The following is a 19,407-nucleotide window of genomic DNA, read 5'->3' as shown; positions in this document are numbered from 1 at the left end:
ATTTAGGGATCTAAACAAACAAACAAGTAGTATCAGAGTGGGTTCACTTTGATTGGATTAACATCCTAAGTGAGATCATTGGTCCCTACTGTCATAGACAATTTTAAGTGTCCTATTGCTTTTAGTTGTAATGTTTTAAATAAAAAGGACACTAATATTTTTGTTGATCTTATTGAAGCCTATGAAACTCTTCGTAAGGAATTATTTAAATCTATGAAAATTGCCAAGAAATTCAAGGAAGAGCTAAAATTGGCAAATCTTGAAAAAGAGGAATTGATTGAGAGATTGGATGAATCTAATTAAAAAAATGAACTTTTGAGAAATCAATTTTCCTCTCAAGATGAAAGGATGAAAAGTTTGGAACAAAAGTTAGCTGAGTTTGAAGCTAAACTTGAAAATTTGTCTAATATCAAACTTGCTGTTGATAACAAATCTGTTTCTATTTTTGTTCCTCTTAAGCCTTTGACAAAGTTTATATTCCTCTTTTTAAGAGGAATCATAAAGAAAAAGGTTTATTTTGCTAGGTTAGACAAAGGTAAAAGTTCTAATGTAGACGTTGAAATTTATAAACCTAAGTCTAAACCTATTGTTAGAGTGCATAAGAAATCTGTTTTTATGTCTACCTGTCGCCTTTGTGGTGTTGTTGGCCACATTAGACCAAATTGTTCAATGCTGAGGCAAAAACCGAAATTCGAGACTAAATTTGCTGTTAGAAATACTGATGTTCCTAAATTTGTTTATGTTTGTCACTTTTGTGGTGTGTTTGGTCACATTCGTCCTAACTATCATATACTGAAATTTAAGCAATTTGTGTTTTAGTCTAGGATATGTGATGCTATTGTTCCTGCCATAGGTCCAAATAAATTGTTTCATACATAGTTATTAGTATCGTATGATACACAATACGTATCGTACGATACGTATCGTGTCGTATGTAAAAAGTTTCTTATCGGATCGGCGTATTGCAAATGCTCATGAATCGTATGATATAGTGTGCGTATCATATGAATTATATCGTATTGTAAAATCGTACGTATCATACAATATAAAGACAAATGCTTTAAAATGAGATTTTTTGTTAAAATTTGTACTTTTATTTGAATCTAACAAGTTGTTAGACTTGTTTTTAACACAAAATTATTATTAGTTTACTTAATGTAGCCTACTAAAATAACATATTCATAAGTTTTATCCTCTCTCTCCTGCAATTGGACTACACAGTACAAACTTACCTTTCACTTTAATATTTAAAAAATTATTTTAAAATTTTTATTTATTTTTATTGTTATTGTTATAAGTCCAAGAAACTAGAATGCCAAAAATATATATATATATATATATATAATTATTAAAATAAAAAGAACAAGAAGAGATAGTAAATGTTAATGACGAATGACGATGAAGAAAATTTTAATGAAGAAATAAATTTGAAAAATTATAAACATGATGATAGCGTTGACTTAGATGGGGTTGATTAGGCAATTTGATGAATATGATGAAAATAAATTATTATTTTTGGGTCATTTGTAATATATTGCTACTTTTGAATTTAAGTAATTTGAATGTGTATGTTATGAACACATGCTAGTTTAAGTTATTTAGTTAGCTTGTTAAATATTATTACATAAGTGATGAAAAAATTAGTCATTAGTTGAATATATTCAAAATTTATAATGAATATACCCTTTATATATGTATATTTATAATTTTTTATAAATTTTATTAAATGTTTGTGTATCTTACGATACACAATACGATATAATACATGATATAAAAAAATTAAAAATTGATTCGCAATACGATTCACATTTTGACAATTATGGGCATACTAGGTATAACTTAAAAAGAAAAAAAAAAAAAAGTATAACTTAAATTCATCCATATATATTCGGTGTGATTAACCAAAGAACTATTGGTTATTATAAGCTGCATAATCATTCCAATATATCAATCAACTCTCAAATCACCAAGTGCCAAAGTCAAATCCCATTTGAACTATATATTTAAAATGGAAGCCACTATATTTTTCTAAAAGTGTTCAATACATGATACTATAAAATTCCTACTGGATATATCAAACAAGTAAATTTGAACCTTAGGTATAAAGGAAGAAAGCTTTTTTTTTTTTTTTTTTTTTTGATAATCATGAAGGAAGAAAGCTGAACATTGTTTATTTAGGGGATCTGCATCTTCTATTATGTTTCTTTCTAAAATCAAGTGTCCAAGGGTCCATAGCTCAGCGGTAGAGCATTTGACTGCAGATCAAGAGGTCACCAGTTAGAACCCGGTTGGGCCCTCTCGCTAATGATTTCTTTTTCCTATTTTATTTTATTTCTATCAATTAAAAAAAAAAAAAAGTCATCTATCGGCACCACGTCCTCAATAACTTATTACATGAATTAGACAAGTGCATTAGACAAATGCTAATCATTTTAAAATATAAGGTTAAAACTAATGCATCAATAAATAGTACTTGGTAGTTGGCACAGCCCAAAGTCACAATTTTTTTTTTTTTTTTTCAGAGCTTCATTTGTATGTAGGTGTTAAATAATTAAGTTTGTATTTGCGATTTGAAGCTTGCTGGACTTCATGGGAGGATTGCACTAACTTATATAATTTAGAATGCGTGGGGGAAACCTGAATCTAATACCTTAATGTACCAAATCAGCAAACGCGCGCATCAAGTGGGTTGTTGCAATAGAGTAAAAGCTTGTTATAGTAGAGCCCATAATTTATAAAACCTCTTTTGCCAAGAGATGTAGCAAGTGAGAACGGACATAAAAGTTATGTTCATTTCAGATAGAGAGAGAAGGTATCAAAAGTTTTTATATCAAATGTTAGGATCATATTTTTTATGTGTTGTTTTATCCTTTAACAACACGTACTTTACTTGTAATTGGATAGATCTAAGTTGGATTTAACATATCTAGAAGTATGTTGCTTAAATATATCAAGTGGTATAATTAAATATATGAAAATTGATCTAAGAAACAAGTGAAGAAAAGTTGTTCCATTAAAGCTCGAAGCTAGCATCTATCAAGAATTAATGAAGAAGCTCGACACAAGCTCGATCTATCGAGACTTACGATTTCAAAATTCTTAGATTTGAAATTCAGCCCATAATGACTTGGATTATTAGGGTTTCTCTATTTACAACCCTAGACCATATAAAAGGCTTATTTTAAAGTCATCAAAGATATAGAGACTCAATCAAAGAACTCATACACTTTATGAGAAGCTACTAAATTTTGAGCAATTTAGGGTTTTGAAACCAAGTACATCCTGATCTTTAACATGCTTTGAAGTCAATCAGTTGTTTGGAATTTGTTATGTACTGAGATCCATGCAAAAAAAGAAGTCTTCTACAAGATCAAGTCCAATTGAAGATTTGAGTAAATGTTCAACTGTATGTTGGTATTTGGGAATAGTCTAAGATAATGGTAAAATTTCTTATACATATAGCCTTTTATTCTTGATTAGTGGATTGTTAGAAGTGTTGATTTGAAATTCACCCGGTGAGATTTTTGCTTTGTGAGAGGTTTTCCCTATTCGTCAATAAATCACCATGTCATTCAATTTCCATTGCATATTAGTTTATTTGATGATTTGTTGATGCTTCCACAATTTGCTTATAATTTGACTTAATTAATTAATTTGAGAAATTAAATTTATTAACCGGAGACAATTTATAGCCCAACATCGAATAAAAATTGTATCTTTATGACTCCCCTCATTAATTGCGCTGATTCTACTTCAAGTTTGTGCTTTGAGGTCCAGGGTGAAATACACACATGGGTGGAATTGAATCCAATGTCGTATGCAAAAGGTAAGGGGGAAAAAAGTTAACTTTAAAAAATAAAAGAAATAAAAACTTTTAACCTTCTGAATCCAATAACTTATATAAAAAATTAAAAGAATTAGCATTTGGTATCATTATTGTATTCAATTGCACTAAGCACCGGATATACAACCCAGATTTGTTTACGTTGTTCCTGCTTATAATTACCAAAAAGTTAGTGATTCTACGATTAGTATGATCGGAAAACACATTCATCCCATACATGAAAAACAGTGGAATTAAAAACAAGATCTACTTCATACAAATTATAATCACAAGTTCCTCATGAATATGAAATTAATGTTCAAAAGAAAGCTTGTCTTGACGCTCTAGGTAGGAAATTTTGGTTTCAATTTATTCTTGAAAAATTTTAGAAACTTAATTCTCTTGAAACTTTTTTGATCCTTACCTCAATGACTATTTGCGTGACCAAGAGTGTGGGCTATTTTTGTTGAGAATCCAAACCCTGTTGGGCTTTGTGGAGTTTAGTTGTGTTTGATTCGGATGACGACCCAACTCAAAATGATGTTGTGTGGTTTTTAATAGGAGATTTTTTGAGGCTTAGTCCATGGGGGAAATTTTTTTTGGCCCGTTTTATAGTCCATTGTGAATTTTTTGTGCAGGATATAAAAACTGTTATTTTGGTAATTAGGGTTTTTTGCTGTAGTTTTTGAGAGAGAAAAATTGTACTGTCGCACTTTGTATTTTTTTCCATGATAATAGTGAAATTTCTGCAACTCCATAGATGTAGGCAAATTGTCAAACCATGTGATTATTTTTCTTTGGCATGTATTTTTCTCTATTTTGTTTCTCATAGGTTTGAGAATTTTGTATTAATTCCCTACAAACCGTAGCCTTGGTGTAGAGAAAGATGGAGAAAAACCTTTTTTTTTTCAACCGTGGGTTTAGCAAGAGAAATGCTGCCCAGTCCAATTTTTTTTTTTCGACTTCTATGCCAAGAGGTCCAAATTGTCCTTTACAAGTTTGAGTTTCAAGGATTCAAAAGTTGATGAACCCTTAACTGAAGTCCTTTAACTCAATATCTTCAACATAAATCAAATTGATAAAGGATGTTCTTTCACTTTATTTTAATGGATATCAACTTTTCAAACATCACACCACCTGCCCCTATAGTTAGAAATTTTGAATTTACACCTAAGACAGGAAGAACTTCCTGTACTTATTTTAGTTTGCATTATTTTTCAATGAGTAGTTTGTTAATTGTTGGGGGATTGACTTGATTGCCTCCAACTTTAGCTTGTTCTCGAGTTCCATCGACTGTGCACCCACATGTTCCGTTTTCACAAATGGGAAATTGTCCCGGATCACAATTAATTTTGATGCAATCAATATCACGGATACACTTCTTTTTCAACATCATACTTGCTTCAGCTTTTGACATCGTTGATGATAATAAATCTGCCATTAGTATTTTATTAGCCACCATCATTTAAACAACCAAAAATTGAGAGAGAGAGAGAGAGAATAACAAGCTGCAAAAGCTAGTAGGATGACCAAGAAAGCCATTTTGAAAGAATTCCTCTCCATTATTTTCTTATTTGTTCTATTTTGCGGATTTTGTTATGACTATGCAATTTGATTTGCTTGATGATGGTAATATTGATAATACGACATGTATTATGGTAGTTGCAGTCAATCAATATCTTATATCTTTAAAAAAAGAAAGAAAAAAAAAAAAAAAAATCTCATATGAAAGAGCATGAATTCCTACCATGTAGGGCATTTCTTGGATTTCTTTGCATTTAATCTTTGACCTCACCAAATTTTGCAATTATGTCAAAGTTTCATTAATTAATGGTCATTGTCTAATGGGATAGATGCATTTATTATAATGTATTAATGGTCCTCTCTCTCTCTCTCTCTCTCTCTCTCTCTCTCTCTCTCTCTCTCTATATATATATATATATATATACACATATATATTTAAGTAAAAACATCACCAAACATTGAAATCTAGCATTGTCTCCTACAGTGAATTACTAAAAGTCCAAAACGAATAAAGCTGATGAGTAGCGGACAAGTTCAATTTCTTTTAAATGAATAATGACATAACGTGCTATCTTGTATCAATATTTTCTTGATTTATTTATTTATTTTTTAGAAGATTTATGGTCTGTTTGAATTAAAGGAGATGGAGGGGGAATAGAATAGAGTATAATAGATTTAGCACAAAATTAATTTATTTTTAGCTAACTTTATTTTACTTTCATTCACTTCCCTTCCTTCTTTCCTTCATCCAAATAGACCATTAGTTCCTTGAATAGTTAAATTTATTGACTCCATCGGCAACTCTATATATGATTGCGTTCCCTCATCCTCTAACAAGAGCCAATATCATTACAGTTTGTTTGATAAATTAACCATGGATATCGAAGTCAAAGTTATCTCCAAGGAAACGATAAAACCTTCCTATCCTACTCCTGGTCACCTCCGGCATTACTCTCTCTCCTTTCTTGATCAAAGTGCCCCTCAATTTTTCATGCCTTGGGTTCTATTCTACCCCAAAGACACCAACACTGAACTTAATAATCTAGAGCAACGTGAAAGGATTAAGAAATCCTTATCCGAGGCCTTAACTCAATTCTACCCACTAGCGGGACGTGTGAAGGAAATCTTTATATCGAATGCAACGATGAAGGCGTAAACTATGTAGAAGCTGTGGCCAAATGCAACCTTTCTGAGTTTCTTGAGAATCTAAACCCTTGTGAGCACAAGAAGTTCCTCCCATATGAATTGGACGATGTCAATGATTTAGTTGCAGCTGTACAAGTTACCACCTTCAACTGTGGTGGCGTAGTGATCGGTCTGGAATTATCTCACAAGGTAGCTGATGCTTCATCATTTTTCTTGTTCCTGAACAGTTGGGCAGCTACAGCTCGTGGAAGTAGCAGCATAGTATCTCCTCGTTTCGATGCTGCAACAATATTCCCACCAGCAACTTTATCTGGCTACAATTCAAACATTGGGATGTCAAGGAACAACATTGTGTTAAAGAGAATTGTCTTTGATAGGAATGCTGTAGCAGCTATTCGAACCAAATTTAGTAGTAGCAACAAAAGCATCGAATACCCATGTCCGACACGCGTGGAAGCCTTATCTGCTTTCATATATAGTCGCTTCATTGCTGCAACTCAACCCGAAGCAGACCCCAATAAGGCTTACATAATGTTTATAGCAGTGGACCTGCGTAAAAGGTTGGATCCATCGCTTCCACAAAATTGTTTTGGAAATCTAAGCCAGTCCACAGCCTCTGTACTCTCCAACAACATTGAGGATGGCTTTAATGGCGCTGTTCTCCCTATGAGAGAAGCGATAAGGACAGTCAACATGGATTATGTTAAAAAACTCCGGGACAGCGACGGGCACTTGAACTTTATCACAGAGAACACAGAAAAATCAAGCAGAGGAGAGGTAGTTACGTTTGGCTTCACCAGCTTGTGCAGGTTTCCTATATATGAAGCCGATTTTGGGTGGGGGAAGCCTGTTTGGGTAGGTTCGACAAAATTGTTGTACCATAATCTTGTTACTTTCTTCGACACCAAATCGGAAGATGGAATAGAAGCATGGATTACCTTGAAAGAGGAAGACATGGCTAAATTTGAAATGGACAAGGAGGTGCTGCCATATGTTTCTTTTGCGAAAAATTCTGTGTTTTAGGCTGTCTCTGACTTGGAGATGGTCAGATGGTAATGGTTCTAGTGAATATGACTTTAAGTTCACATGGTTGCTTTGTGTGCAGAACAGTTGCTTTTAATCTTTTACATGTTTCAGACAAGCTTGCTTTGGATTGGAATAAGATCTTTTCGTTTTTCGATTTCCTTTTGCATGTAGGTGTGATATAATTAAGTATGTTTCATTGTAAAAATGAACAGAAAAAGAAATAAATTTGTTCATTTGAAGCATAAATGTACATTTTTTTTTTTGGGACTGAAAATGAATATATTTCGATCAGTGTAGTTTTTATTATATATAAATTATTTTACACAGTTTTATATATACCGTAAAAGTAATTTAAGTCACAATTTCTAACCTGGAAATCGTGAATTCAACAAGTTTAAACCTTCAAAACAAGATCATACAACTGCAGAGCAAACTCATGCAAAGGGCTTGATCAAATGATTTTTTAAGAGAAATATAAGCCTATACTAGACTCACATTAACAATAAATAAAAATTGTCCGTCCCTATGTTAGTATTTCATTTTTATACTCCAAGGACTGTAGTATGTCATGTTTTAATTTTATTTATTTATTTTAAACTTTGATTAGTTAATATTTAAAAAAAATGGATGTATGGAAGGCTGTGATTGTTAGAGCACAAAGATTATTTTTATTGCAGGCTGCATAGCAAGAACATGGATCTTTGATCATCAAATTATCTTGCAAGTGGATTAACCAATCTTTTAATGACTTGAATTATGGTGAGACTCAAATTTTCTGTGATAATAGTTTAGACCAGTATTTTATTTTCATTAATAGTTTTTATATATATATGTGTGTGTAAAGTCATCTGTAATAAATAGTTTATATCTTTATTTCATTTTGTTTTTTTTTTTCTTAAAATCTTTATTTCATTTATTAATAATAGCTTATATGCGTGTGTGCGTGTGACTATTGGGTTATAACTTACATAAATTTCTGTTAGGTTATAGATTGACACCGATTAATTAATTAAATTATTCAAGTTGATTAATTAGGTCAAATTATATGCAAATTATAAGGGCACCAAAAAATCATTAAATAAACTAAGTGCAATGAAAATTATATAAACACAATAATTTGTTGACGAATGGGAAAAACTTCTCGCAAGGCAAAAATCCCACTAGGTAATTATTTTTAGGTCATTACTTCCAAAAATTTATTAATCAAGAACAAGTAGTTACAAGTATAATAAATCTTACTACCACCCTGGCCTATCTCAAAATACCAACCTATAATTGAACCTTTACTCTAATCCTCAATTGAACTTGCTCTTATAAAGATTTCTTCTTATATGCACGGATCCCAGTACATGCATGACTTTTTAGCAATTGATTGATTGTTGTTGAACATAAAGTTCTTCACTTCAAAGCATGATGAAAATCTGGAAATACTTGGATACAAAACCCTAAGGTGCACAAGGACGCAGTAATTTCTCATAGAGTGTATGGATTCTCTAATTGAGTCTCTGTGTCTTTAATGACTTTAAAATAAAGCTTTTATATGGGTTGGAGGTTTAGTGAACGAAACCCTAGCAATCTAAGTCATCATGAGCCGAAATTCAAATCTGAAAATTCTGAAATCGCAGAGCTCAATCGATCGAGGGGTGTCGAGCTTGTGTCGAGAATCCTTCATTAAATCTCGATAGATGCTAGTATCGAGACTAGTGTCGAGCTTCACTGAATCAACTTTTCTTCACTTGTTTTTTGGTTCAATCATCATGTCATTAATGATACCATTTGTTATGTAAAAGTTACATACATCTTGATATATTAAACTCATCTTAGATCTACCCAATTATACGTGGAGTGCATTTTGTCAAAAAAAAAAGCCAATACATAGAAAATATGACGTAACAATTCCATTCCTTTTAACTCTCAGTTGGATTAGTTTAGATTTGATTGATTTTATAGTGGAATTAATTAATTTTAACAAATTAATCAATTATGTAATTGAAATTGATTACTAGTTAAATTCCACCGAGTAAATTAGTCATCAACACAATAAAGCACTAAAGAAAAGTGCATAATAATATGGTAATGAAGTGGAAAACTCAAGAACAACAATCCAAGGAAAAACACTACAAAGGTTCTGAAACTCCAAGAAGAAATTCACTAATAGAATCAAAGCGCTTAACATTGAAACATACCATTGGAGGTAGCTAATTGGTATCTCCAATAGTGAATAATTCACGTAACCACACACAGCTCCAACCCGGTTGGACTCATCTATTTTGAATTGCTTCACACGAAATTTTTGCCTGTGACTCCAAGGAATACTTTGAAGATTTGATTTCCGCAATAACATTGGGATGATTATGAGGCTTCAACCATGAACTACACTATGGTAGTAGCAACACCATAGAATGTCTTTTCTCTTTGCTTTTGAACTCACAGATATAATAGATGGAGATTGGGGTTTTCTCTTTGAACAACATACGATTTTCTGCCTATATAATCTTGTAAAAGTTGTACATAATGGACATTTATATAGGAACTTTAACCAGAGTTATAAAAACCCACATATACGGTTGACTTAATGTAAAACACATCAAATTAAAAACTAAATCCGCGATTCTCGTTCAGTCAATTGGGTATCTAGAAGCTGTGAAAAATAATCTCAATCAATTAATCGATTGCGAGGAGGTTTTGGTATTCCAAAATCTTTTTTTTCCTCAAATCGATCTTGGGTCTTCGTTTTGATATTGAAAATACAGCTCAAACTCAAAAGGACTGAAATTGTTTATCATGGTTTGTCAACATTTAATCACTTGAACCTAAGTACTTGACACTCCTAATCCCCGTGAATAAGGATTTTTGTTAGGTTCTAAAAGTTTAGAACAATTGGCAAACCGTGAGTACAAACTTGTTTATATATAGATATTAGAATCTATAGGATTTATTAGATAATGCTCAAGGTCCTGCAAGTCAGAATGCAAGAAAAAGGAAGCTATAGAAAGAAGAATTTAGAAACATGCCAGGTTCGATCGATCGAGATTTGAATTCTGCAGATTTTAATTTCAGCCCACTACTCATTAAGCCCATAAAGTGATAAGAGTTTCAGATCTATTACACATAGTATTTAAAGGAAACCCTTAGGCATGTTTTGTGATGACTTTGGAGGTGCTTTTATGAGATCTAAAAGGTATTATGCCTTCTCCTTTCAAAGTCACTACTGGAATTCTATCTACACATTAATAGAACCAGTAGATCTGAAGTTGCTGTAATAAGGTCGTACATAGCTGATGATTTAATCCTTCAATGATGGTCTTGGAGTCACAAACTGAAGAGCTTTTGTTGCTAAATCTTTGAGTGGGATCTCAAAGTCACAAACGAGGAGTTTGTGTTCAGCAAATCCAAGATAGAAGAGTTCGTTGAGTCGGAGCTGCACGTAATCATGTTAGTAAATTTTACATGAGGTAGCTTTAAATTTAGGGTTTAAATCTATTGTAATATTTCATTCTATCATAGTGGATTTGTTTACCTTAAGGATAGTTAGGTTAAATCCCCCTTAGGTTTTTTTAGCTTGAAACAGTTGGTTTCATTAGTTTCCTGGGTCATCATTTTACTATCTTCTTTACCTTTCCACACTAAGTAAAATGTTTGCATGTGTTTAGCCTAGATCTCATAATTAACCTAAGTAAAAACTTGGTTTTTTTTTTTTTTTTTTTTTTTTTTTTTTTTTTTTTTTTTGAGAATCAGGCCTGATAGACCAAGCTGAAAAAAAATCATTTCATTACTGGAACGTCAGATACAAAGAATCGATAAATATCCATAGGAACGGAGTTCATCCAAACTAAAGTAGGAAAAGACAATCTCACTTGTCTAGCCAACGCATGTGCTAAAACATTGCCTTGCCGAGGTGTGTGAGAGAAAGAATAGTACTGAAACATATTGACTGAAGACACAATGTCTTTAACTAAATGGCCCACCATTGGGTGCTGGAAACTGCTTCTTAATAGTTGAAATAGCCTCTTCAAAATCTCCTTCCAAAATTGTGCCACTGAAACTAGTACTTGGTTAATTCATTAGGTTAAACTAATATGTTTTCAAGGGGTCCAAACAAAAAAACAATTTTAATCTCAGATATTTAAAGTTACATCCTTTTTGACCTATTCAATGTCAAAGAAAATATATTTTCAAAATTTTTTTGAAAGATGATACTACAAAATTAATGTTGGATATATCAATTTAGTAAATATGCACCGTATCAAGGACGGAAGTTGAACAAGTCATCTATCGGGACCAAACCCTCAATAATTAATAACATAAATTATACAAATGCTTATCTTTGAAAACTATGAGGTTAAAACTAATGCATCAATGAATAGTCCTATGTATAGCCTTTATTTTATTTCAATAACGTGTGTGTGTAAAATTTATATCCAGTAAAATAAATCTAAATAGTTTAACATTACTTAAAGTCATACCATGTATAACTTGGTGTGATTCACTAAAGAACTATTGGGTTATAAGCTACATAATGATCCCAAATTCTTCAAACTCTCAAATCCCCAAGAGACAAAGTCAAATCCCATTTTACCTGTTCAAAATGGAAGCAAATATATTTGTAAGCGTGTTCAATATTTAATACTATTAAATTCCTATTAAATTCGAACCTTAGGTATGAAGGAAGAAAGTTGAACATTAATTGTTTATTTAGGGGATCTGAATTTTCTATCATGTTTCTTTCTAAAATCAAGTCATCTATCGGAACCACGTCCTCAATGTACATGAATTAGACAAATGCATTAGACAAATGGGATCATTTAAAAATATAAGGTTTAAACTAATGCATCAATAAATAGTACTAGGTACAGCTAGCCCAATGTCACTCATTTTTTCTTTGGATCAGTATTATATTTGGATATGTTAATGTTGATGAAGTTCCACTCTCATGTGAACAGGATCTTTTCCAATTCACGTTAAATTGGAACAATTCATTTGGTGGTTGAGATTTTATTATTTTCTGAATATGGTAATATACAAATTGCCAACAAATCATTTTAAAATTTTAAATGATAAAAGTTAATGGATGCCTTAAGAATATTGTTTTAAAAAATATTTTTATGAAAAAAAAAAAAAGTAACTCTTTTTTTTTTTTCAAATTTTTATAATCTATATAAAAATGGTATCAAAACTTTCTTTAAATAATCAATTTCCAAATATCTTAAAGGCATTTGTTAACTGGACTCATTTTAAATAATGCGACAATACATACAACCTTACATTTATATTATTTAATCTAAGCCATGAAATTAATCAATTTAAAATGGAAAATTTTGTAATATGTGATTATGGGGGCTTATGTCATGCCCTAAAAAGGCTAAAATCACTATGTTAAAAGCATAAGAAAATAAACCATCAAGAGACACAATAGGAGATTTGTTTTTGTTGATGATTTTCTAAATATACATGGACTATAAGATAATTTCTTACAAAATAATTTAAAATGCACCGTGCATAATACAGGATATCCGCTAGTTTAACTTAAAATCTATAGACATTTTTCCTTGTAAAATAGCCAATGAATGTCCCAGGTCAAAAAGAGTTCATTAATTAAGAGACATACCAAAAGCTTTCAGCCACTTAGGGAAACCTTTGAGAATGGGGCTACCATATCCACATCCCTGGTGTCTTCTTTCACTAGTCTTTTACTTTTATGGGGGTAGCAAAGGTTTTTTTTTTTTTTTTTTTAATTATCTTTTTTATGTATTACTCGTGGGCTAGTAATGTGTGTACGCCCAGGTCTTACCTTTCTGTTTACGTTTTACTTATAAAAATCCAATCTACGTACCTCCTACCTAATTTGGAGAGATGGCTAATTAAAATGGTCTTGCAATACAAAATTATGTCATACTTAACACGAAAACATATGGACAGGGACCTTTTTTTTTTCTTTTTTGGAAAATGGATTCATTAATAAAATTAGAGTCCAAATACAAGGCCTCAGGGGCAAGTGGTGGTGATTCTTCCAACCATATAGAATCCTCATCTAGATGACAAGCAAAACGGGCCAAAGAATGGGCAGCAGAGTTAGCACTACGTCTAACGCAGCTGACTGACAGACCCCGAAGCCCCACAGCTAAGCAGCGAACATCCTCATATATATGTCCAAGTCTGGACCTATTAGGCCGTGTACATAAAATAGACTTCATTACAAAAACATTGCCTCCCTTAATTACCAACTCCATGAAACCAGCGTCCCCTGCAAATTCCAGAGCTCTCCGACACGCCAACACTTCTGCTTCCTTGCTGTTTGCCACCGAAGGTCATTTAGCTGTCTAGGTAGCCACAACCTCTCCCTTATCGATCATTTCGAATATTGCCCCAGAGCCCAAAGCATTTGTGTTAGTGAACACTGCAGCATCAAAGTTTAACTCAAATTTATAATTTTTGGGTGTCAATCATGCATGTCGATAGTTTAGGAGATTAAGATTAATTGTTGGGGAATATTGGGTAGAGCTAATATACTTTTTTATTTTTTATTTTCCAGGACCCACATCTGGATGTAGCAACACTTTAATTTCCTTGAATATTAATTATGGATTATTTCTTTTTTTTTTCTTTTTTTTTTAAGTAAGAGTTTGTTTGGATACCGCTTATTTTTGAAAACTAAAAATATTATAGTAAAATAATTTTTAAATGTGTGAATAGTACCTTGAGACCCAGTTTTAAAGTTGATTTCACTAAATTCTGTACTTACAGGTCTCGTGAACAATACATGAGACTCACAAAAATTAAATGCAAATGCGCAATGCACACTGAAAAACGCTATCCAAATTATTTCTAGATGCTCTAAGGACAATATATATATTCCAGTCCCTGGACCTCTATGCTCACCCATATACGATTTCCTAAGTCTACCGTTAATGTTGAATTTGTAGGAAGGGGACCCCACTTAGCCGTGTACTTTTCTCTAGGCAATACTCGGACCGTCTAATTTTCATAATCAATAGGGTAACATCAGAAAAATCATCAGCGGTTGAACAACTTATTCAGCAACCAAATTTATTAAAACGAACAAATTCAGTGATTCGTGTCCAGACAGTGATGTGAGATTTAGCACAAGGCTGTGAATTCTTTCACTCTTTCTCGACAACACCTCTATATATTTGTCCCTACCATGGTGACTTTCTATCATCGAATTTCAATTCCAATAACCACTTTAGCCTCACACGGTAACTATTAGTAAAACCACGTTTAGTTGACTTTATACGAGAACAATGAAGTTTGATATCCAAATTGTATCCACAGACATCATCAAACCCTCTTCACCAACCCCTGATCACCTCCGCCATTACACACTATCTTTCATTGATCAAATTATGCCTCAAATTTTCATGCCCTTTGTTCTCTTTTACCCTCATGATGCCAGTGCTAATCTGAGCAATGAAGAACTCCATGACCAGCTTAAGAAATCCTTATCGGAGGTCTTAACACTATTCTACCCACTAGCAGGACGGGTTAAGGAAAAGCTTTACGTTGATTGCAACGATGAAGGCGTTCACTCTGTGGAAGCCAAGGCCGAATGTAAACTTTCCGAATTCCTTGTCGATCTAAACCCAGATGAGCTTGATAAGTTCCTTCCATTTGAACTGGATGCTGTCAATGGACTAGCTATAGCGGTCCAAGTTACATTCTTCAATTGTGGTGGAATGGTGGTCGGTCTGGTCTTCGATCACAAGGTTATGGACGCTTGCTCTTTCTTTTTTTTCCTCAAAAGTTGGGCTGCTACTGCTCATGGTAGTAGCATCAACATAGCTACTCCTCGATTCGAATCTGTCAGGTTCTTCCCTCCCGAAAACAAAATTTACACTCATCCAAGTGCAGGAAAGGACAAGATTGCGGTAAAGAGATTTGTGTTTGATGCACCTGCAATAGCGGATCTTAGAGCCAAATACAGCACAAACAAGGACATTGAAAACCCACGCCCCACTCGCATGGAGGCCTTAACAACTTTCATATGGAGTCGCTTCCTTGCCGCAACCCAACAAGAAAAAGACCCCAATAAGGTTTACGCAGCACTTCTTATGGCAAACTTACGCACAAGATTGGATCCGCCTCTTTCAGAAGATTATTTTGGAAACATTAGCGCAAACACAGTTGCCGTATTCCCCTGGGACACTGAGGTTGGGTTTGATGGCATTGTTGTTCCGGTAAGAGATGCCATAAAGCAAGTTAACATGAACTATGTTAAAATACTAAAAGAAAATGGTGGCCGAACGACTTTTTCTCTGGAGAACTTTGAAAAATTCATTAGAGGAGAGGTGGTCTACTTGGCCTTCACCAGTTTGTGCAGGTTCCCTGTATATGAAGCAGATTTTGGGTGGGGAGAGCCAGTATGGGTAGGCTCGGCCAAATTATATTACAAAAACCTAGTTACATTCTTAGACACCAAGTCTGGGAATGGAATAGAGGCATGGATAAACTTGGATGAGGGTGACATGGCTAAATTTGAAGTCGACAAGGAGCTTCTGGCATATGTTTCATCGGCATGAAAGTTTTTGCATGACTCTGGTGGTTGAAAATCATAGACTAGCAAAAAATTTCTTACTTTCGTATTTGTGAAGTTGTGTGTGTTTTTTTTAAATGTTTATTATGGTGTGCATGTAAAAAATTTCTTGTAATGATGTGAATGTAAAAGTAAAAAAAAAAAAAAAAAACAAAATAAGATAAATTATATTCTGTTGTTTTAATCAATGTATATACTACTAGAATCTTTGGTACCGGTATGCAATACCCACGGAGGTTTTGAATCCCATAGGTAAGGTCGTGTAAAAGGCTTGCTTGGATAAGATATGCTAAGTTGCATAAGAGGCTTGTGACTCATCAATACCAAACCATTATGGCCTCAGTTATTCTATGCTAATATTTTAGTCCAAAACCCACCAAATAAACATTAGTTTTCTTTCTCCAAAGATTCTCAAATATGTGCTACGAATTTATTGGCTGAGTGAGGAATTTCAAGGTGGAGAGAAGAATTTCATGAATTTGATGCTCGGTAAATTTGGCCAAGGTGGAAGAATTGTTGTGGAGGTTAACTCAATTGATGTCTCTTGTTTTGTGGAATTTAACTCAAGGTGAAGATTTGTTAGAAATTGTCTCAAATTTCTAAGTTGACTTGGTTTTGAAGATTTTTGGGTGGAATTCAAAGTAGAGATTTATTGGACGCAGATTAGAGTTATATTGAATTCTTCACCATGAAGAGATTAACATAATATGATCATTTTCCTAAAATTATTAAGAAATGAATGAGAAATTACCCTCTAAAATATCTATTTATACCTGGGTCGAAACTTGAAGTGATAAAAGTCCTTGAAGCCCACTTAAGAAAGTAAATAGGCCATGGAAGGGCCCAAGTGGCTAACCTTTTGTGTAAGGGGGAGGACCTACTCAAGTGGGCCTTCTACTGCACATACATGCATTGCATGCACTAGGCCTAGGGTTGGGCTGTGTGCTGGTGTATGTATGTGAGCTGAGATCGTCCAATATTAAATGATTTTTTATTTCATGTCTGCTAATTATGCCTATCCAAAATGTAGAAATAGACGAGCTGAGATCGTCTATTTGCTTTTGCCCCTTTTTTTTAACTGGTGCATGTGTTAGAAATAAAGTGTCTCTCAAGTCATTTAGTTGCTTTTTCATTATCATTTTTATGAATACAAACCTCCAATGCCAGAGAAGTATATAATTCTATTCATTGTGCACACAAGAGGGGGAAATCTTTCTTAAGGACATTTGTCAAATAAAAGCCTTGATAAGATTTTAGTATTTCATTTTGTCTACTTTCTCAGCGAGTTTAATTAGTTTTATTTTATTTATTTACCCGAAATATCAGTCTATTGTTCTTGTTTGCAAAATCATAAAAGTAAATTATTTTATTCATTATACTTGACAATCTCAACACATATTTCCTTTCTTGAATTTATTTTTGTGATTCACGTGAAAAAAATTATGTTGATGTTCTAAATAATTCAAATTTTCCGGTTGTGAATTAATATTGATGGACTCAATAAATATAATTCTATTTTTTAATGTTCTAGACAGTTTGTATAGTATATATTTTACTTAATATTAATTTTGTGTACTATAAAATTTAGAATTTTGTCTTTCATTTCATTCAAATTCGTTTAGAATTCTTGGGTCAATTTCATCACATAGTTCATAAATTATAACATGATTTCTCTCTTTCAATTAGAATTTTATGTAGTTCAAAAATACCTTCATTAATGAATGGTAACTTTATTTAGAAATAAGATCATAAATGTCAAATAAAAAATTTTATTTTGAATTCAAAAAGAGAAATTTTAAAATTTAGGATTTTTTGAGCACGCATATGAGCATTGAATTTTACCTCGTTTTCAACATTAAAAAAAAAAAAAATTACCTATACTAAATTTAGCGTCTATTAATTTTTTGATATCATGGAAAAATACAACTATTTATTTTAAATCGAGCGGAGAAGATGTTAGAAACTTTAGATAGAGTTAGATTAAAAATTCTGCATGATCTTAATTCCTTAATAGCATAACAGTTTTAAAATAGTCTCTTAATTGTTACTTGTCAAGTCTCCAGGAGGTCTCTTGAGGACTTGAATCCTAACTATTGCCCCCTAAACCATACAAGAACTTTGTACTTGTAATTAAAGCTAAATTTATCCATCCTAAATAAAGAACTTATTATTATCATTATTTATTTATTTATTTATTTTTTCGGGGTTAGGGTTGGGCATGTATTGGTGCAATTGCAAGTGTTTTCTACCAAAAGCAGTAGATCATTCATTTGAGTCTAAAAACCAATTTTTCGAATATATAAATTTTGGGATAAGACTACCTACTATGACTTCTCTCAATTCTATAGAAATATGAGTTTTATACACTAAGTATGACTTTTTGTGAGTGTGAGTTGGATGATTAATTGATTGTAGATCATGGTATTTCCTAATTATTGTATACTATTTGTGGGTTAACCAAATGAACGGTCCCAGCACCACATATATGATTTTTGATATATTCATTTGCAGAATGCTTGAGAAGGCAGCCTTTGGCTTGGTTGTTGGGTTGATGACGATGTTCCAGCTCCGGAGCAAAGTTGCACATGTAGTTTGAGCCGAATTGTACCCTGTAGCTTTGCGATCTTTTTGATTCGGTACACATTATAATATTTGATAGTGTTGTTTTCTATTTCTCAAAAAAAAAAAAAAAAAAAAAAAAAAAAAAAAAAAAAAAAAAAAAAAAAAAAAAAAAAAAAAAAAAAAAAATTTTATTTTTATCCCTCAAATCCAAATTCACATGCTCAAATTCTGCTATCCAATCTCACCACAAGAAGAGTTGATTTCAACTTATTCTCTCAAATTTATTCAGACATATAATCTAACCAATTTTGAGCTTCGGAAGCCAAGCCAACTTTAGGAAGAAAGTAGTAAACGTGCATTATCCATTATGTTATACAACTTATACAAGGTAGGAAGTTGCTAGCTAGAGCTACTCAAAAACCCTATTCAAAAATATAGGTGGACAAGATTCTTAGGTCCTTCCAAGATAAATATAGCTAGGACTACACTCTTTACCATGATTATCTTACAAGGGATGCTCTTCAGTAATATAGGTGGACAAGATTCTTAGGTCCTTCCAAGATAAATACTGATAAGCAAAAAATCATGGTCAAGTAAGACAACTCATGACATCACAAAGGCCGGGTGGTATATTCGTCAGGATGTTTAATGCTCCGTTTATTTTGAAGTAAAATATTTTCCATAAAATATTTTTCAGTTTTCAAATGTTTGTTTGCTTGTAAAATATTTTCAGTTTGACCAAAGTTTGTGCACAAAAACTTGTAAAATATTTTAT

At 32.6% G+C, this 19,407-nt stretch overlaps 2 protein-coding genes and 1 non-coding gene across 3 annotated transcripts; all 3 read left to right on the top strand.

Annotated features, from left to right (window-relative positions):
* The first annotated feature begins 2,225 nt into the window (after nucleotides 1–2,225).
* TRNAC-GCA (transfer RNA cysteine (anticodon GCA)) lies at nucleotides 2,226–2,297 on the top strand. Its single transcript has one exon. It is a non-coding gene; the product is annotated as a tRNA-Cys (tRNA).
* A 3,791-nt stretch (nucleotides 2,298–6,088) lies between these two features.
* Nucleotides 6,089–7,677, top strand: LOC112035322 (stemmadenine O-acetyltransferase). The gene is given in 2 exon segments (XM_024068154.2): nucleotides 6,089–6,465; nucleotides 6,468–7,677. Coding segments are annotated over 2 exon segments (1,293 nt in total). The 5' UTR covers nucleotides 6,089–6,221; the 3' UTR covers nucleotides 7,517–7,677.
* A 6,946-nt stretch (nucleotides 7,678–14,623) lies between these two features.
* On the top strand, nucleotides 14,624–16,442 carry LOC112035321 (stemmadenine O-acetyltransferase). Its single transcript, XM_024068153.2, has one exon. The coding sequence runs from the start codon at nucleotides 14,782–14,784 to the stop codon at nucleotides 16,054–16,056; it is 1,275 nt and encodes a 424-aa protein (XP_023923921.1). The 5' UTR covers nucleotides 14,624–14,781; the 3' UTR covers nucleotides 16,057–16,442.
* Nucleotides 16,443–19,407: the final 2,965 nt, after the last annotated feature.

The sequence above is a fragment of the Quercus suber genome, unplaced genomic scaffold (genome assembly GCF_002906115.3).
Source record: "Quercus suber isolate HL8 unplaced genomic scaffold, Cork oak 2.0 scaffold_1050, whole genome shotgun sequence".
Taxonomy (NCBI): Eukaryota; Viridiplantae; Streptophyta; class Magnoliopsida; order Fagales; family Fagaceae; genus Quercus; species Quercus suber.
Note: the sequence above shows the minus strand (reverse complement) of the source record. Positions and strands in the feature narration are given on the sequence as shown.